The sequence below is a fragment of the Eumetopias jubatus genome, unplaced genomic scaffold, assembly GCF_037043125.1.
Source record: "Eumetopias jubatus isolate StellerSeaLion01/CBP00866 unplaced genomic scaffold, mEumJub1_p1.0 scaffold_1, whole genome shotgun sequence".
Taxonomy (NCBI): Eukaryota; Metazoa; Chordata; class Mammalia; order Carnivora; family Otariidae; genus Eumetopias; species Eumetopias jubatus.
In genome coordinates this window covers 162622243-162643004 of record NW_028274807.1, presented here as the reverse complement: position 1 = coordinate 162643004, position 20762 = coordinate 162622243, and the positions used below count along the sequence as shown (strand labels likewise).

Here is a 20762-nt window from a genome sequence, read left to right as displayed (position 1 = left end):
TTCAACTGAAACGTGAGTCCAACAGCCGCTAGCTCACTGGACTGGGGTGTACATCATAGGAAGGGATCTGCCCCTCTAGTCAGCTAGAATGCTCAGAGCGCCCTGTTTCGGGGAGCTATGCTGAGCTACAGCACCCGCCGCGCCCACCAGGGGTCGCCGCGAGCGCGCGCTGAATTGCCAGTCGCGCCAGGCGCCCTCGGGCGGCTCGCGAGGCCCACGTCTGGGTCCCGTACGGGGCATCCTGGCCTCAGCCCGACTCCGACTGTCCGCTAGAAGCGGCATTCCAAAAGAGGCTGCCCTACCTGGGCACCCACCTGCCGCATCCCCTCGAATAGACCGCGGTGGGGAAGGAATATACTGAGCCAGTTATCCCCGCTCCGCGGAAGGGGGCGCCCTCCTCTGAAGCTGGGCTCGGAAGCCTGGGGAAAGGGGGAACCCGGGTGTCACCTAACACCCCCCCACCCCGCCCAGTTCTGAGCGCTCGGCCGGGCAGGGAGGACGAGGAGGCAAGCCAGGGTGCGGGGGTTTTCGACTGAGCCTTGATCCTCTCAACCCCGCAGGCAGTCGCAGGGCGCCAGCTCAACCGCAACTTGCGAGTTAGCGACCCGTGGGGGTCGAGCGGACTCCCACCGCCCCCTGCCCGGCTCCGCGCCCGGGAGCCGGGAGGGGGCGCCGCGGGAGCGCGTGGGGCAAGGCGTGAGCGCGCGCTTGGAGCTGGCGGCCCTGTCCCGCGGGCGCTGGGGTGCGGGGCGGGCGCTCCGGGGAGGCGGGCGGGGGAGGGGGCGGGAGAAAGGAGGGAGGGAGGGAGGGGCGGGGGCGGGAGGCAGCAGCGCCCCCGCACTCCCCGCGCCTCACACACTTGCACCGGCCGCTCGCGCGCAGCCCGGCGTCGCCCCGCGCCGCGCTCGCTCCTCCCTCCCTCCTCCCGCTCCGTGGCTCCCGCGCTCCCGGCGAGGTTCAGGCGCCGAGCGAGCGGACGGGCGCACGGACAGACGGCCCCCGGGACGCCTCGGCCCGCGCCTCCCGGGCGGGCTATGTGGATAGCCCCGCCGGGGCCGGCCCGCGGGATCAGCACAGTCCGGCCCGCGGCCCCGGCGGCCAGCGGGGACTATGAACCGGAAAGCGCGGCGCTGCCTGGGCCACCTCTTTCTCAGCCTGGGCATGGTCTACCTCCGGATCGGGTAAGGGCCGCTCGCATCCCCTGCACGCGTGTCCCGGCAAAGTTGGCGTGGCCCGGGGAGGGGGTCGGCCGCCGGCTACCAACTTCTTCGGCCCCTCAGAGAGGCTGGGTGGGCGCGGTGCTGGAGCTGTGGGCGCACAAAGACCCCCCGCAGGCGGGCGCCCCAGGGGCGCGCACAGCTCTAGACACTGGGCAGAGGTCCGGCCATCCTGAGGATGCCTGAGTCTGGAAGCCCCCAGAAACAGAGACAACCAGTAGGGACGGTCCGGCTTGGGGGACTCAGGAGAACTAGCTGCTGCGAAGGTCAGCCTCTCCTAGGGACACTTCTGACCCAAGCATAGGGCATAGGAACAGCAGGTCCCACAGGAACACCGGAGCCGGGAGTCAGGACGACAGCCGCTCCCAAGGAGCTCAGCGCCAAGAGCCCGAGAGGAACTCTGTACACAGAGGCGCGGGCACAGCCACTCCTGGAGACAGGGCAGTCCCCGGGTGGCAGGCGGGGCCGGTCCTTTCAACGGGGAACAGGTACCTAGAGGGAGGGACCTTCGCTGGCAAAAACACAAACCGCTGCTCAGATCCCTGACACCACCCGATTTCCAAGAACCCTCAATACTCCCCGAGCCCTTTCCCGGGCCAAGGGGACAGCGCCTCCCATTCCCAACGAACACACACAAAGGTAGGACGAGAGATAGCCCTAGACACCCAGAGAGACAAGCTCGTAGAGCCAGCGCCAGAGAGAGGCGGGCCACCCCGCCCCCTAAAACTGGGCACCGGAGTCCGCCGGCGCGCCTGCGGAGCAGCCCTCCCTGCTGCACTCCAGCATTTCCACGGAGGTGGGGCCTGGGGCGGTGCTCTGGCTGGAAAGTGGGAGGGGGCGGCTCAGGACGCGTCTTGGAACTGCATTTGCAGGGCCAGTCACCCTTTGTACTTAGGAGATAATGCGTGTGAAGCACGGAGGGGTGGGGGTGGGGGGCTTGAGGGATTGATAGAGGTTCTGGCGCTAAAGGGCCACCTTGGCAGGTTTCACACAACCTGCTTTCCCACTCCAGGGGGGTACCTCCCCACAGCTCGGCTTTGGGGAGGAGGGCAGACTGCGGGGCCTGCGGCGAGGGGGTGTGTGTGGCAGAGCCTTTGTGTTTTGCCACTACCACTCCTCCCCTTTCCCCACCCCGCGTCTCCGTAGCGGGCGTTTCGCAAGCTGAACGGCCGCGGCTGCAAGCAGGTGCGCGCAGAGCGGACCAGGCGGCCGCCCGCTGCGACCGCGGACCGAGAGGCGACCGCAGGCGGAGAGGCGGCTGCGGGGCTCGCGCGCTGTCTGCCTGCGGGTGTGTTTTAAGTGTTATTGATTCATCCGCGTCTGGGAGGCTTTTCTCTTTCTCCCTGCTTTAATCTTCATCTTGGCCCGCGCCCCGCCGCCTCGCGCGCATCCAGCATCCAGGAAGCTGGTCGGGCTGATTGGCGTGGGCTCCGTGAGGCTTTATCTTCTTTTTAATTAGAATCGGGGCGGAGGGACTGGGGAAGGGAGAGAGAAAGGGAAAACAACAGAAAATAACCTCCCCTGGCTGCCCCGCCTGCCGGACCTCCCGCCGGCGCGCGGAGACCTCATTGGCCCCGCCGGGGCCCAGCTGCCCTGGCGGGAGGGAGGGAGGGAGCTACAGAGGGCGCTGGCCTTCAGCACCGCAGTCGCCCTTTGGGGCGGGGAGAGGTCCAGGTCAGGAAAAGGAATTGAACGGTGAATTTGGCCCGGGCCCTGCTGCTCCCTGAGGCTCGGGCTATCCATCTGTAAAATGGGCATGAGGGGTAAAGTTCCAAGGTCCTTAAGAAGCCTTGCAGCTCCCCAGATGTGCCTGGTTCCTCCCTGCTCAGGGCTGATGGCAGGGCATCTGCGGTATTCTTATTTAATGTGGATAGTTCCAGTGACTCAAGCACTACCCCCCCCCCCCGCCGTAGCAATCAAATCCAATAATAATAAAAACTACAACTGCAGTACAGTTATTGAGTACATACTAGGTGCCTGACACCTTTTAAACACTTTCCATGTCTTAACACATTTAATTTTCACAGCAACACTGTGAAATGAGGACTAATGATCAATATCCTCATTTTAGTGATGGAAAAGCTGAAGTACAGAGAGGGGATGTAACTTGCTCAAGGCCACACAGCTAGTAGGTGAAGGAAGCTTCGATGGTACCCTAGGCCTGACCTTTTCGCTGCCAGATTATTGTTCCTCTGAATTTTTGCCTCTAATGTATCAATTATACTCTGTTGGGGTAGGAATTCCCTGGTGGTAAGCTAAGCATTCACAGGTTCCCCCTGACTTGTGGCCACAACATCTCTGCTTGACAATCTTTCCATGCCGCCTCTTCTTCAAACATTTCAAACATTCTAGCTCTAGCCGTGTTAGACTCTCTTTCAGTGGCTGGGATGAATGAATGAGAGCTCTAGAGAGGCTTCTGTTTCAGATCGGTGACCCACTAGCCTCCAGATCTCAATCTCTGTGAGCCTCAATTTTCACATATGTGAAAAGGGTGATTCCTGCCCACCAGGGCTGTTTAGAAGGGTCACGTGTATCTCATGTTTGCAGCAATACCTGCTATACTGCCTTGGCATGGTAGGGATGCTGCAAAAGTTCACTGATGCATTCAGGGCATATTTGGGGAGGGGCACCTGCTGTGTCATATAGGTACTTACCTTGAGTGATATTTTGGAAACTCCATAGTTCGTCATTCATTCATTCATTCATTCATTCATTCATTCAGTAGCCATCTAGTGAACCGACAGACATCACTCCTGCCCCCAAAGAGCTCATAGTCTAATGAGAAGGACAAGTGATAAACAAAGTGGGCACACAGAACCAAACATGTACATTAAAATACTTGAGAAGACTGAGTAATCCAGAGAATTACGTGAACAAAACAGAGACTGTGATGCAAAGTTATGAGGGGTGTGATGGGAGGCAGGTTCCCTTAGCTGGGGTGGTCAAGGAAGATGCCCCATGGAGTCACAGGAATGATGGCAAGAAGCCAAGCCTGTGAAGCTCATGGGAGGAGAGAGATCCCAGGGAAGGGGACCAGTAAGGACAAAGGGCCCGGGGCAGGAAGAGGGCTGGTGTGAGGCAGGAGTGGAGGGAAAGAGGGTAGGACCGGTCAGTAATGTGCTTGGAGAGCAGTGGGGTCACCTCGTCTCCTGCACTGTTGGTACACAGAGCCTTGCTTTAAGAAATTCCAATTCCAGAACAACTTCCTGTAGCTGAGTCCCAGGATGGAAAGTGTGAGGCACTTTGCCCAGGGCTGGTTGTGACCTTCAGTAAATGGAAGCTCTTATTATTATAACCAGAGTGAGGCATCAGGGGTGAGGTCTTCTCTTTAAAAGCTCCAGATGCATGGACCATCTTTGTGTAAAGGGAGGGCTACCTGAACCATCAGGGTTGCCACTGGAGCTTGTTTGGGGTTATCTTGATATTAGGAAATGGCCCCACCCTCGGCCAGATACCCAGGAGTCACACTGACGCCTGTCTTTCCCTCATACCCTTCCCCATCCCTCCCCTCAGCTCCACCCTTCTATCAGTCCATCAGCAAGTTTGGTCAGCTCCATCCGCAGCCACCCCTCCTGCTGCCAAGGCCAAGCCACCACCCCCTCTTGCCTGTCCCTTCTCCCTGCTCCTGCTCTGGCGCCCCACATTCCTCTCTCCCATGGGGCTGGCGCGATGGGATCCTGTCAGTTTCCTGCTTACAGCCTTTCAGTGCTCCCTGATGCACTTGAGAAAATTCTAGCCCTCTAGCAGGTTCTCTCCTCAGACCCTCTCCCTCCCTGAGCCCTGCACCAGCTTCTGTGGGATTTTTCTGTTCCTTGGCGATCCCAAGGTTGCTGCCCCCCCCACCCCCGAGAACTTGGCATCTGCTGTTCCCTCTGCCCAGATCACTCTCCCCCAGACCTGCCCACGACTGGCTCCTAGCCATTCAGGCCCTGCTGCACAGCACCTCCCATCCTTAACCACCCCAGCTAAAGTGGCCTCTCTCTCTTCCTTCCCAAGCCCACCTTCTTCATTTATGGCCTCTTCACTTACCTTCCTCATAGTGCCCACCACTGTCTGAAATGGTCTATTATTCATTTGTGAAATGGGTGTAGTCTCCCTCCAGAGCTCCTGGAGGGCAGGCCCTTGCCTCTCTCCCAGCATGGTGCCTGGCACCTGATAGGTGTCCAGTACGTATCTGCACAGAGAATGAATTAGGAAGGTAGGAACCATATGAAGAGTGAGAGGCATCCTCTAGCCTGGTCATTTCTGGAGTGGGGTACACACGCTCCATTGGCACGCAGAGAGAAAATACTAGACCTATTTACAATTACTTTTAAAAGATTTTGTTTGTAAAACAACATATACATACATACCAGAGAGTATATATAACATATAGAAGCAGTTGCGGTTTGTTTTTTTTTTTAACATGTACCCACAACCTTTCATGGCAACTGCTGCAGGAAACTTTAAGGTTCTCATCCCCTTGCTTGCCTTTGCAGAGTTATCACATAGACACGATTCCTAAACAATACTGGGTTTTAGTTTGCATGATTTAATATTTCATCTCAGTTGAACTCTACCATAAATCCGAAGGCAACTTGCTTTGTGCAAAATGTTGTATTTGTGACATATGTCATCTTTTTTTGTGTGTATCTTAAAAGAAAATCAAGGCTCACTAATATTGAATATACATACCACACAAGTACTGATATGGAATACAAAATGAATAAATGTGGGTTTGGGCTGCCGTATCAAAAAAGTTGGGAGACCTCTGCTGGGAGCAACAGGGGGTAGGGGTGTAGGGGGAGTAGGGACAACAGCATCAGACACCCTGGGAGGGCCTGTAGGCCATGCCCCCCACCTTGCTGGACTAACACTCCATTTCTCTGTGTCCCCTGCTCCAGTGGCTTCTCCTCGGTGGTAGCTCTGGGCGCGAGCATCATCTGTAACAAGATCCCAGGCCTGGCTCCCAGACAGCGGGCGATCTGCCAGAGCCGACCCGACGCCATCATCGTCATAGGAGAAGGCTCACAAATGGGCCTCGACGAGTGTCAGTTTCAGTTCCGCAATGGCCGCTGGAACTGCTCAGCACTGGGGGAGCGCACCGTCTTCGGGAAGGAGCTCAAAGTGGGTATGTGCTCACCCGGACAACTTACACAAGGTCTTAGAGGCTATGGGAGACCAGAATACCCTCAGGATCCCTCTGTGACCCTCTCCCTTGCCCCATGCTGGAATGCTCCCCTGTATGGGATCTGCAGGTGTCATGACTTGAATCAGGTCTCCTGGGGAGGGTCAGATCTCTAATTCAAATCCAGACCACTCCAACCATTTATGGCAAGGTTGAAAATCAGCAACCAGTGGCCTAAATGCTAATTGGCTGATATAGCACTGATGTTTCTTAAATTGAAGTCCAATTAAAAAAATAGCATTTATACCTAAAAGTCTGAATTTTTGGCTTCTTTTTAAAAATGGGCAGATCTACTCGTAACTTTCATATGTGCCTACGTAGTTATAGTGGGGTCAAGCTGAGAATGAAGCTTCCTTTAAGATGGAGCCACTGCCACAGTCCCCACCGCTCCCTCTTATCGCCCAGTCCCCTTTTATGACTCACCAGGCCACTGTGGGCATTTGAATTGGCAACCCCTGTTTTGTAGGAATTGTGTGTTGCTCGGACATGCATACACGGGCGTGCGTCCGTGTGTGTTTGTGTGTGTGTGCATGCGCGCGCATGTGTGTGTGTGCGTGCACACCCAGAGATAGACACACAGACATGCACAAAGTATCAGGTCACACTTTTGGTTTGCAAAGCAACTGTGAGGAAAACCTGGTGGAAAGGGGGTTGGTCATTGGGAGGCCTCAATATTTGTGGAAAAGGCCATGATATGTGTCCTGCTTGTGTGTGTGTGTGGACTGGGGGGCCAGGAAGTCTGCATGCTTGCTGCCAAGCTGTGAACTTCCCTGAAAATAAGTCTGCCTCAGGTCTCTTTGGGATGGAGTGGTTCACCCGGCCTGCTGAACTGCTCTAAAAGCACCCCTGAGTTCTCTCTCTCCCTCAGCCCCAGCATCAGTAAATTCAGTGGATATTGAAAAGATCCACCCCAAATCCAACCATTTCTCCATGTCTCCTTACTTCCTCCCCCTCAGGTCACACAGCTGGCGCCTCTGGGCTCCCTGGCGCCCCCATCATCCTGCTGCCCCCTGGCTATTCTGCAGACCTTCCTGCAGGCAGGGTCCTCCTTTGTAAATGAAAATCAGATCATGTCATTTCCCTGCTTAAAACTCCGTGGAGGCTTCCTCTCATTTTTAAAGTGCTGCTGACCTCTGCCCCCATCTGCTCCCATCTTCCCCCTCCCCTCTGCCCACCCAGGCTTGTCCTTTTTCCCAAACACACCAGGCTGGGTCCTGCCCTGGGGCCCCAGCACTGCACATTCCTTCTGCCTCAGATCCTTTCTCACAGTCAGCACCCCAGAGTCCCCCGTTCTCTGTGCACATCTCTCCCTCACGGCCTTCGGGCCTCTGGGCCTCCCTTGATCACCTGGGTCTAAATCCCCCTCCTATCACGAAGCTCCAGCCCATCAGCCAAGCACTTGGCACTGTGACTCATTCTTCACCCCTTGGGAATGCCAGCTCCATGAGAGTTGGGGCTCCCCGTCACACTCATCACTGGATGTTTCCTTCCTCCTTCTTGGTCATCTCGGTCCTGAGCAGGTCTTGTTTGGTCACCATCTTCTGTAGGCATTTGCTTACTCACACCTGAGGGGGACAGACCCCAGCTTCATGGTGAGGTTGGCAGGGGGCGAGACAGCCTCCTCTATAGAACTTCTCTTCACATGCATGCCCTTTCTGACATCTTCGTGGTTAGAATTTTGTCTTGTACCACCTGCCCTTCCTTCTCCCTCTTCTAGCCTCGGGGCTGACTTTTCAGGTGGAGAATGGGGGCCCAGAGAGAGGGCGGGGCTGCCCTGGCTCACACGGGAAGGTGGCATCAACGCCGAGTCCAATTTAGGTCCTGAAATTCCCATCTTGTGAGCCTTCTGTTGGCACCCGTGGTTTTTCTGCCTTCTCTTGCTCACATCCCCAGTCCCCTGTCCGTGGGATCCAGGCCTGGGCTCTGGCATTACTTTAAACTTGTATGTTGCTGACATATGAGATGTTACAGATGAGGAAACAGGCTCAGAAGGGACTGGTTAGAGGTCAATGAAAGTGAGTGACAGGGTGTCCTAGGACTGGGTTGATGCAGCCTTGGAACAGCCTGCGTGCAGCCTTGGAGAATGAGCCCATAGCCTGGCATTATAATAGTGCGTGCTGGGGTGCAGTGGAGGGCTGTGGGGCCAGGAGTCCCTGTTGTCCAGCAGCCCTCCCAGCTGACCAGAGTTGTAGAATCGAGGGAATCTATTGCACATCGAGTGGCCTTAGGGAATCCAAGCAAAAAGAGGAGCCTAAGAAAACCCGGGGCATAGCAATGCTAGGGCAACAGGTCCACAGGCCTGGAAGTGAGTGGGAGCCAGGGCCAGGAGGTGTATGGCATCAATCTGAGCAGTTTGAACTCAAACTAGGTGGTGGGAGCAATTGGAGAATTTTGAGCAAAGGCCTAGCTGCCAAAGTAAGGTCATACTGTATGAAACAGCCACTATTTAATGATTTTTGACCTGCAAAAATGGCAACATCATATGATCCAGCCTAATAGTAATTTTGGAAGGCTCATTAAAGGGTGGCTATAAAATTCATTTGTTTATTTATGTCATTCATTAACTATACATTCACCAAATATTTACTGAGTGCCCACCATGGCTGGAGGCTGCTGTTGCAGCCTGTTTGGTCAAGGAAGGCCTCTGGATTCATAAGGGAGGTGAACCACGGGCATGTCTGGGGAAGGGCATGCAAAGAGGATGGATGTGCAAAGGCCCCCCAGGCAGGAATGTGTTTGGCAGTTTGAGGACCAGTGAGAGGGCTGGTGTAGCCGGAGTACAGCAAGCAGGGGGAGAGGAAGTCTCAGAGGTCAGAGAAGAAGCCAGGCGCTGGACAGTGTGACATCTGTCAGGCCAAGTCAGGGATTTGGGTTTTCCTCCAGTGAATGGAGAGCGAGGGAATGACAGGATCTGACTTTGGATCTAGCAGCCTTGCTCTAGCTGCCGGGAATAGAATGAACTATGGAGGGGCCAGGGGCCAGTCGGTGACACTGGCTATGGCCTGAGAGATAGCAGCGCAGATCTGCTTTGGAGGTGATGCTGAGGATGAAGGGGGACTGATGACCTGAAGGCCAGTTAGGAAGGAGGCCCGGAACCTGAAAGGTGGTGGTGATAGAGCCGAGGACAAGGAGGTGCAGATGAGACCCCCAAGGGTCTGAGAAGTCACTTGCCCTCTGAGCCTTGGTTTCCTCATGTGTAAACATCTCCTCTTGAGGACACCAAGAAGCAAGCCTCAGATTTCGGCTCCCAGGCTCTTCCTCAGTGCCCTCAATGCTCTTCCCCTCATAGGATTGCCTCTTCCTGGCAATGACCAACCAGCAAGGCTGCCTTGTAGGTGAGGCATCAAGAGTGTAGTCTTTGAGTTTGGGAGGAGCCCTGGCCATCAAGGCCACACTCTGGATGGCAGGAAACATCGCCCCCCCCGACCCTGATCCCCCAACCCCATACTTCTACTTACATTTCATTGGCCAGAATTCAGTCACATAACCTCACCTAGCTGCAAGGGAAGCTGGGAAGTCTAGTCTTTTATTCAGAGTAGCTCTGAGACCAGCTCAGGGTCTGTGACTGAGGAGGAAGGGGAAAGTTGACATTGGGGTAGTGGGCAGCTGCCCTTGGCATAGTTATCCATCTCATGCTGAGACCCAAATGCTCACCTTCTACTGCCTCCTCAGCCTCCGATCTTGTCTCCGGCTCTGTGTTTCATGGCTCTGTCTCCCCTCCTGAATGTTCTAGATTTTACTGTCTAGATCTCAGGAGAAGGCCATGGACATGTACCAGACAAAGCCCTCTTGGATGCTAGAAACTGAAACCCAGTCCAAGCCCTCTCAGGCAAAAAGGGGCATTTATGTTTGCTTAAGTCATTGCAAATGACAGGGATGGTGCTGACTTTTGGAATGGCTTCTGCCAACTCCAGACCTGCTTCTTGGGGTGGCGGGATGGCTCTGGAAGTGCCAGAACCACAACTTCCAGGTTCTAAATTTGCAAGAAAGATCATTAGCCTTTCTTTGGGGACCCCTACAGAAGTCCTAAGGTTCATCCCGACTGGATCAGCTAACAGGGCTTGACTCTGGGTCATGTGTCCATCCCAAACCAATCACAGCGGCCAAGGGCAGCAGTGCTTTTGTTGGCCAGACCTGGGAGCCCCACCTAGACTATGTCTCAGGGGAGAGGGCCTGCTCATGAGTCCATTAGCCAGCTCAGGCTTCTGTAACAAAGAACCACAGGCCGGGCAGCTTAGACAAAGATGCTTCTTTTCTCACAGTTCTGGAGGCTGGAAGTCCAAGATCAAGGTGTCAGCAGGTTTGATTTTTTCCGAGGTCTCTCTCCTTGGCCTGCAGATGGCCACCTTCTCCCTGTGTCCTCACTTGGTCTTTCCCCTGTGCATGCCCTTGATGTCTCTGTGTCCTAATCTCCTCTGCTTACAAGGACACCAGTCAGATTGGATTAGAACCCATCGTAATGGCCTCATTTCACCTTAATCACTGCTTTACAGGTCATACCTCCAAAGACATAATGTCCCTTGTCACATTCTGAGACACTGGGGGTTAGGGTTGCAACATATGAAGGGGGCGTGTACATAAGTCAGTCCATAACAACGAGCAACCAAAGAGCAGAATGGCTCTGTGCTTTAGGGAAAGGCATACAGGATGTGGTGGGTGCTCAGAGGTGAAACCCCAAGGTGCGAGAAGTGGGCTAGACAGTAGAGAGGGCCCTTGATCCGGGTCTTAAAGGGTAGGAAGAATTTCACCAGTGAATGGGGTCCCTGGCTGAGGGAACCGTGGGGCAACGACATGGATGTTGGATTGCTAAGAGGATCTTGAACAGGTGTCTGCAGCCTCAGGAGGCAGGGGGTCAGTAGTCTCAGATGAGATTGTAGTCCAGCTCTTTAGGGGTCTTAAACACCAGGGATTATTAGAATGTGGTGTATGGCTCCACATCAGCTTTATCACCTGCTACCCATTGTGGCCCTTGGCAGCTTGAGAAGGCATTCAGCCCCCTCAGCCTTTTCCTTTTCTTAAATAATGCAATGAACTGCCCTTGAATCCACCACCCAACACAACAGCTAGAAAAAGAATGGGTAATTTACACCCGCTCCTGTGACCATCCCTTATTCACCCCCTGCCTCTCCCTCCCGAGCCACACTTTCTCTATCCTGAATCTTGGATTTCCCATTCCTTGCTCATTTATGTCTGTTTTATCATACTGATATAGTTCCCAGAAGTAAATTATTTGGTTTAGTTGTGTTTAATTTTATAAAGAAAAGACATCACCCTATATGCAATCTTTTGGATTTACTTTTGTCACTCGCTAACAATAAAACCCATCTACATTGCTCCTTCAGCATAGACTGAAGTCTATGCTCCCTCGCTTTTGGTTGTGGGGCATCTGGGATGTCTCTAAATATTTGCTGTCCCACTGACACCACAGGCCCCTTTGTGCATGTTTCCTGGCACCTATGTGTGCGCGTTTCTCTTGGGTGTATACGGAGGAATGGAATTGATGGTCACAGGGTATGAATGTCAACCTGATTTCCACAGTGACTGTGCCAAGTGCCCCTCCTGCCAGCCAGCAGTGTTGATCTGTAGCTTCTCCAACACTTGGCATTATCCAGACTTCATTTTTGCCTAGGGAACAGGTATAAAATGCTTTCTCACCACTGTCTTGATTTGCATTCCCCTGAGAAGTGATTCAGGTGAACTCTCTTCCCATATTTACTGGCTGTACTTGTTTAGTCTTCTGTGAGTTGCCTGTTCATGCTTTTTGCCCATTTTTCCATCCAGTTGTGTGTTCTTCCCTCAGGTTTGGCCATCGTGGTTGTAGTACTGAGTCGTGGTGTAGGGGAGGGAGGCTGGATCAGGAAGCACCCCCGGAGTGGTGGCTCATGTGGGATTTCCCTCTCCTGCCTTCTTGTCTTTTCATTGAGGATCCACAGAGGCCAGGCACTGTGACAGCCCTTTCTCACATATAACCTCATCTGTCCCCACAAGAGGAGGTCTGTCTACTCCATCTCGGGCTCTGAGCGAGGTGGAGGCTGACCAAAGTCACATGGATGTTTTGTGGCAGAGCTGAGATGGGTAGTGAGTTCCCTGCTGCTGGAAGATTCTTCTGTTTTTGTGAGCCTGCCAGATTTCAGATTCTCCAAGCTGACAAGTATTTGAGAACCTTGTCTTATTGTTGGGCCATGTGGCAGCCAAGTGAGCATTGGTATCAAAGTCACATGGCCAGGTTTCCATCCCAGTCCCACCACTAGGACTCTGAGAGAGTACCTCACCTTTCCTATCTCAGTCTGCCCATCTGCAGAATGGGGGAGTCACATGACCCACCGTGCCAGGTGCCAGCATTGTGCGGGATTTAAGACCCTGGCACCTATAGATTAGGGCCATCAGAAAGCATCACTTCACTCCTCCCAGGAGGCTCATGTGCCCATCTTAGATGAAGATGAGCTCAAGGAATTGGGGATGCATGCACTAGACTTTATTCTTGGTGCAGTATAGTGGGGAGATGTAGAGAAGAATGGGGAGATGCTATTGGTGAAATTGCTAATCCAAGCTCACCATTTTGACTCTAGCTATGAAATGTGTCTGCCAGTCTGTCCACTTCTCACCACCTCCACCACCACCTCCTGTTCAAAACCTCCATCTTTAGAGAATTGTTGCCCAGACAGCTACATCAGCCTCCTCATGTACCCCTGCCTCCCCAGCCACACAGTCATCCAGCGTAACATCTTCCCAGCATTGTTCTGATCGTGGCAGCCCCCTGTGTAAAATCCTGTTGTGGTTTCCTATTCTTCTGGGAATAAAATACGGACAGGCCCCCTGGTCCTTTATAGACCTCGGTGATCTGCACCCAGACCCCATATCACCTCTACCCCAGCCCCTCTGCCTTTCTCTTGACTCCTCAAGCATGCCAAAGCCCTTTCCACCTCCAGGCCTTTGCCCTGGCTTGTCACCTCTGCCTGGATGCTCTCCTGTCCTTCCATTCCTGGCTCACATGTCACCTCCCCAGAGAAGCTTTCAGGACACCCCTGTGTCCTGGGCATAGACTGCCCACCCCTATCTGCCCCTTACCTTGCTGGATTTTTCTTATCACTTCACTACCTCAGGGCATATTCTCTATTTGTTCATTTGTGCAGCACTGTGTGACAATTCAGCCCTGAGGCCACCTTCTTGGTTCTTTTGCTAGCTGCCCCATTTTCTAGCTATGGACCTTGACCAAACAGCAATGATGATAGTGTCTGTTCCGTAGGCTGTGTCCCATAGGTTGAGATCATTTATTCCCCACGAAGCATTCAGAACTGTGCCTGGCACACAGGGTGTGCTCCAGAAATGATAGTTGTGGGTGTTGCTGTCATCTATCTCTTGGGCCAGAAGGCAGCTCTGTGAGGAAGCAGAGGCCTCTGACACAGCACCTGGCACGTGGAGGGCATGGCTGACCACAGATGGGCACAGAGGCTGTGGGGTCTTCCCTGGATACTAGGTACCTGCCCTTAACTCCCTCTGGAGCAGGACATGGAGAAGGGTGAGAGGGAGAAGCTTACAAGAGATAGCAGGTAACCTGCATATACCAGCGTTATGCAGGTCTTCATTCAGATGCCACCTCCTCTAGGAGGCCTTCCTTGACCATCAAGATTGGTCACCTGTGCTGATGTCTTTACAGCACTTACCATTCTCAGAAGTGACATTGCTTACTTTTGCAAGGATGTGTCCAATATCAGTCTTCTCCCTGACCATGGGGGTGTCCATGGAATCCAGGCCTGTCATTCGTCTTCTCCTGGGGCACCCCCAGGGCCTGGCACACAGCAGGAGCTCAGGAAACACATGAAGCAATGCACCACCCTGAAGCTCCTCTCTACCCTGTGTGCTAGCAGTAGCTCTGAGCCCCTGAGGACAAGGCCTGGGTCTTATTTCTCTTCTGACTCCCAGGTCTGGGTTGTACCACGCTCACGGGAAGCACTCTGTTCCCTCCCGTTGTGTGAGTGAATGCTTTTCATTCTGACCCTGATATAAGACTGAACATTCATTCCTGCACATTTTCCATTTTAACCCATTTTAGCCTGGCATTCTGTTGGTTCTCCTTTCCACCTTTGCATTGGCTTCAAATGGGATACAAATGCTGATTAGGTCAAGGCCTAGGGAAGACCCCTTCCTCACAGCATGATTCAAGAGGACTTGTTCCCAGGGTCTGTTCTGTAGAACGGTAGGGTCCACTCCCTCCCTCCCTCTCTCCCTTCTGCTTCTCTCCCTCCCTCCCTCCAGCAGCTTCTCTGGAGAAACATAAGGGGGTTTGTTGGATGATAAATTGGGGAACTCAGAATGCTATGCTCCCTGCTCAAGGTCAGCCAGAATGCCCACCCACATATTAAAGGCTCTGAAAAGTCTTATGGGCAGGAGAGCAGCTTGACTAGGCTTCCTCTGGAGGGACCATTCATTTCTGACCTTGGACTCACTGACCATCTGGTGGAGCTGCTCTTCAGAGGCCCCCACACCAAAACCCACCACCACTCTGGAGACTCTCACAGATTGACCATGCTCCTAACGTGGGTTTGGAACGAACCAGGAATTGACCTAGGTGTATTCACTCACCACATCCTCCATCTTTCCAGCAGAGTCCTAGTTCTGACATTGGCATGCACAGTGAAACATATTCTGGTCAGCATTACCCTTGAAAGTCCCTTAAATCAGCCACAAAGTTCAGAATACTTGGTTTTCTACTGTAAAGCATTCATATGAATGTATAATGTATAGGTCGTAATGCACAGTATAGAAGGAAGGGTGTGCGTCTAAATTATAAGTACACATGTTAGAGTTCTTTTGTTTGTTGATTCCATATATAAGTGAGATCATACAGTATTTGTGTTTCTCTGTCTGACTTAGTTCACTGAGCATAGTGTCCTCAAAGTCCATCTGTGTTCTCACAAATGGCAAGAGTTCCTTCTTTTTTATGGCTGGATAATATCCCATTATCTATCACATTTTCTTTATCCATTAATATACACTTAATGTACAATGTATCCATTGATGTACACAAGTTGTTTCCACATCTTGGCTTTTGCAAATAAGGCTCCAGTGAACACAAGAGTGCAGGTCTCTTTCCAAGAGAATGATTTCGTTTTCTTTGGGTATGTATCCAGAAGTGGGATTGCTGGATCATATGGTCATTCTATTTTTAACTTTTTGCGGAAGCTCCATACTCTCTTCCATAGTGGCTACACAAATTTACATTCCCACGCATACAGTATTTTCTTTTTTCTTTTTTTTTTAAACGAATCTTTTTTTTAAAAGATTTTATTTATTTATTTGAGAGAGAGAGAGATAGAGAGCATGAGAGGGGAGAGGGTCAGAGGGAGAAGCAGACTCCCCACTGAGCGGGGAGCCTGATGTGGGACTCGATCCTGGGACTCCGGTATCATGACCCGAGCCGAAGGCAGCCGCTTAACCAACTGAGCCACCCAGGCGCCCTCACGCATACAGTATTTTCATTTATTTTCCTTTAGGGGCTTTTGGTTGAATTCATATAATTTAAATGCTCATGGGATCACACACCACAAGCGCCCCCTGCCCCACCGTGTGTCCACCCATTCATTCATTTATCTGTCCCGCAGATATTTCCTAGAATCTTCTGTGTGGTAGACTGATGAATCGGCCACAGGCTCTGCCCTCAGGGTGCTCACGGTTTGGTGGGGACAGGCAGTGAGGCCGGGGCTGAAATGTGCTCTGGGATCTGATAGGAGAGGAGAAGGCAGTGGGCAGAGGAGCAGGCAGGCTGTAGGTGGGCTGGTCCACAACCGAGGGAGAGAAGGCTGTGGCAGGGGAGAAGCCATGAAGAGAGGCTTGCAGGTGTGACCCAGCCCGGAGCCAGGGTATCCAGAGTGGCCCAGGCTCCCTGGGCTCTAGGGTGTGGGGAGTGCAGAAAGGGGCTGCAGAGAGAGGTGGACGTGTATCAGTCCGGCAGGGCTTTGCCTGGGAGGGGAGCTGTCGGAAGAATTTCTTTCCCCTGTGTCAGGGGAGAGACAGGATGTGGGAAGATAATCACATTCTTAGCACATATAGAAATTTGCAATGTCCCCAGCATCATTGTCAACAAAGAAATGGTGATTTCCCACCGTGTGCTCCTGGGGACTGCTGCATTCTTTTCCAGATACTCACGACCTCCTGTTTGGTACTCCCCCGCCGGAATTTTTCCAGGGATGGGCACAAATGACCTAGGATTCAGGCCCGGGGAGAGGATTACCACCCTCCTGTGTCTGCAAACTGGCTGACTTGGAAGCATTGTTGGACTTCCGCTCCAGTGGCTTTTGTCACCACTTCTTGAGGGCTTGGTCGCTTGAGCAGCTCCCCCTGTCTCCCTGGGGTGATCTGCTGGGCCTCGGATCCCTCCTCTGGGAATCCGCGCCTCATACAAATGGCTCCATCTTTTCACCCGTTTCGGGCAGTGGAAGAGACTGGAGCACATGTGTGGTGAGCTAATGACTGCTTGGAGGGATGGATTCGAAGGCTTTCCAGGGAGTGAGAGAGACCCAAGCAAGGGGCGGGCCAGCCCCACTTTCTCTCTGCCCTTTCTTAACAATACGCCATCTTGCCAGAGCGAAAGACCTATTCTTTCCCTAGTCTTGCTTAGGACGCAGCTAACAAAGGACTTTTTGTCTCGTTTGCATTTTTTCTGCAAGCCTCCGTTCATCCTGGGTTTTAGCTCTCCTGACGCTATTCTTTGAGATGAGTCTTTTGTTCTAATGTTCTCTTTCCAGCTTTCATATGGTGGACAGACAGACACGCACTCACATGCTCACACGCTTTTACATGCACTGTCATTCATTGGTCAACTGTGGAGGCTTCGCAGAGAAACAATCCAGCTCCCCACAACCTAGTGGGAAGAGACAGAATTCAGTTCAGCACAAAGTAAGGAAAGTGAAGGCGCCGGGCCACAAGCAGAGGGAGGGGACATCAGGAAGGTCCCTCAGAGAGGGGACGCTGGAGCTGCGCCCTGAAGGATAGGGTTAAACAAGCATGCATCTCGGAAGGGCTACGGTTTACTGATCCCTTACCTGGTGTGGACCGAGTCTGTCGTGTGCTTTGGTTTTTCCATCCAAACAACCTTAGAAGGTCATCGTATTCCCAGTTTGCAAAGGAAGAAACTAAGGTCTAGGGAGGTCAATTAACTCACCCACGGCCCTGCCACTGGCCAGTGGAGCCAGGATTCGAACCCAGGGCCTCCAGGGCCCTGCTTCTGACCACTGGGCTACATTGCCCCTCAGCAGGCAGGTGGGAAGAAGGGCATGTCCAGGCTGAGGGAACAGCATGCACAAAGGCATGGAAGCAGGAGGGGCAGATGTTGACCCTTTGTGGATGGTCAGCGGTGTGTGTGTGGCTTTGCCCAGTGGGAAGAGAGACCCTTGGTTGGAGCCGAGACAGGGGAGAACTGTGGGCCTATTACCTTAACCAGCCTGAGCCCAGACAGGTACTCCCTACACCCCCAATTCTTCCGATTGTTCATCGAGAGGCTCTCTGCTTCCTCTGGATGGAGACAGCCAGCTGTGGCATTCTGAGCCCAGAAGGGCTGTGAGCCGCCATGCCACGGGACTGGCAAAAGCAACCTTTTTCCATCTGTATATTTTCCAAATCATCATATATTTCAGCTCGTGTCACTGCAGATTGCTCACTCTCTGACCCACTGGCTTTAAATAGCAAAAGAAAAAAAAATACAATGCACTTTGTGGTTTCCAGTAAGATACCGTAAATACACCCAGATAATATTCCGGTGCAAGCCATTTACAGCGATTGCACAGGGCGGTGGAATGGAATCTTTCGGGCAGGCTTGCTCATCAGTTTATTTCCTCTGTACCCGCTGGATCGTTATGAAGCTGGGCTGTGTGGAGGGCATCAGCCAGTCTCCCCATTTTCTCCTCAGTGATAACACGGTTCTTTACTGAGCACCTTCTCGGGGTCTGGGCTCTTTACCCAGAGGTTGCACTGACTCTGCACAGCAACTTGGCAGTGTCCTCCTCGTGGTTCCCATTTCACAGATGGGCAAGCCGAGACTCAGGGAGGCAGAGTCCTTGCTCAGGGTCGCCCAGCTGAATGAGGAGTAGAGCTGAAGCCAGCCACCTGAGCTTCTGGATGGAAAATTTACCTGCACTGAGAATTAAGGAGGATGGGGTGGAGGTGAGAGTGGGGACCCCATGCTGGGAGCCAGGAGAGCCTGGTTCTAGTCCCCCTGGTCTCACCGAGTCACTGATGACCTTGGGCAAGTCTCCTGGTCTCCATGAACCTATCATTCCAAGAGGAACCCATGGGCTTTATGTCTGTGGCTCTGGGAGTCTATTCTCTGATTCTGGGGACATGTGAGGCCTCTGTGCAGGGCAGGATAGTGGAGCCAGCTTTAGCTCCCCTGTGCCCCTGACTCGCCTGCTTTTGCCACTGGCTAGGCCACGGCGGGGTCATCACATGGGCCACCCCTGGGCCTGGAACCCTCTCTCCCCACAGAGAGAGCCGCATGGCTGCCCTCTGAGCTCTAAAGTCACCACCCCAGGTGCCCCCTGCTCTCAGCACTGCCCTGTTTTATGTTCTTCTGAGTCCTCAGCTGCCACTGAGTAATGTGATCTTGCTGTCTGTCCCCCTACGAAGGCAAGATCATGTCTGAATCTCTCCTCTCGGTGGCCCCAGCCCCCAGCACAGTGCCTGGCACCTAGTAGGTGCTCAAGAAATATCTGTGGAGTGAAGACAGAGCACATGGCCTGGTCAAGGAGGTTTGATGGAGGTTCTTCCTCTGCTCGTGGGTAGGAGGGACAGATGGGCAGTCCAGGCAGAGAGGGGGTAGGTCTGTTCTTGGAGGGTACATGGTCAGCAATGGCCAAGCCCAGTGTGGGCTGCTCACTGGCTTCCTGTGGGGACCCAACAAAGAGCCTGGGCTGGAGTCAGTAGGCCTGAGTGGGCATCATGACCTTGGGGAAGAAGAGTGGGTTAGACTCTGGAGTGGAGCAATTTGGGCTTAAATCCTGGCAGGTTGCATCACCTCTCTAGGCCTTAGTTTCCCCATATATAAAATGGAGATGGTAATGGTCCACACCTCATAGGGCAGTTGCCAGGATTGAGTTGATCTATATTGAGTGCTTAGGGGAGAGCCTCGAAAATAGTAAGCATTTTATGACTTTGCTTATTATGAACTGTGCCATTGGGCATAGTCTCTGCAGCAATAAAACAGACATCCTAGACACACTCTTGCAGATGTTTCATAAGAGACAAGCAAAGTGGCATTCGGGAAATTACCCAACTGGAGGGGCTTCTTCAGGCAGCTGAGACAGGGGCTGTGCTGGGAGTCCCGAGCATGGTCAGGGTCTAGAGCAGTCCCCTGGAGTGGTTGGAGACAGCAGGTGACTTCCAAGTTTGCATCCTGGTTCTGCCTGGGCAAGTCCCTTTTCTGAGCCTCAAAATAAGGAGCTGTTACTCATCTGGGATGGGTGCAGAAGGCACGAATAGATGGAGTGTAACATAGCATCTCACCCTGAGAGTCTGAGGTTTTAAGATTTTGGGACCCTTGGGGCACCTGGGTGGCTCAGTCGGTTAAGCAACTGCCTTCAGCTGAGGTCATGTTCCTGGGGTCCTGGGACTGAGCTCCACTTCGGACTCCCTGCCCAGTGGGGAGTCTGCTTCTCCCTCTGCCTCTGCCCCCGACTCATTCTCGTTCTCTCTCTCTAGTGCTCTCTCTCTCTCAAATAATTTTTTTTAATTAAAAAAAAAGATTTGGGGGTCCTTTTCTACCTTCTTCTTGCCATCAAAACCTGTTCTTAGCTTAGCAAGCCATCTGATTTCAATGGTCTTATAAATTATTTGTTGATACGTTTTAACTGATAACTGAATGGCATCTCTTGACAGAAATAAAGGCATTTTGATAAGCATCCATGCCTTAAGCCAAAGGAATCTCTGTTACCCGTGGGCTTTCAGATGCAGCGAGGAGCCAGGAAGGGAGGTGGGTGGGACTGAGAAAGGACGCTTGGGCCTGGAGTCCCAGTTCTGGCCAGTTTGTAGGTGGGTGGCCTCAGTGAATCATGTCTACCTCTCAGAGTCTTGGTCTCCTCATCTGTAATACTGTGGAGCATGGTGCCTACCAATGGGGCTTTTGTGAGATACCACAGATAGCCACGTGTGGGTCTGGCCCATAGTAGGTGCTCAGCACCCTTCTCCCCCCACCTCAAACCCCGCAAACCCCCCCACCCCTCAGCCTCTGGCTAACTCTGCGGATACCCTGGGGGAAGTAGGCTGAAAGGACCGAGTTCTCCACTGCTCCCCTCTGCCCGTCAGACCCTCTCTGAACCTCACCTGGGGTGGTTTTCCTAAGGAAGAGGTGAACATATTTTTCCGAAGTGCCTAGCAGGGAGCCTGGC

At 53.1% G+C, this 20762-nt stretch overlaps 1 protein-coding gene across 1 annotated transcript in view; it reads left to right on the top strand.

The window, feature by feature from the left end:
- The first annotated feature begins 1110 nt into the window (after positions 1 to 1110).
- The window catches only part of WNT7A (Wnt family member 7A), a 63610-nt gene continuing 43958 nt past the window's right edge, over positions 1111 to 20762 (top strand). Inside the window, exons 1-2 of the mRNA XM_028101850.2 lie at positions 1111 to 1181; positions 6101 to 6327. Of these exons, the coding sequence (XP_027957651.1) occupies positions 1111 to 1181; positions 6101 to 6327 (298 nt within the window). The remainder of the gene's footprint in view (positions 1182 to 6100; positions 6328 to 20762) is intronic.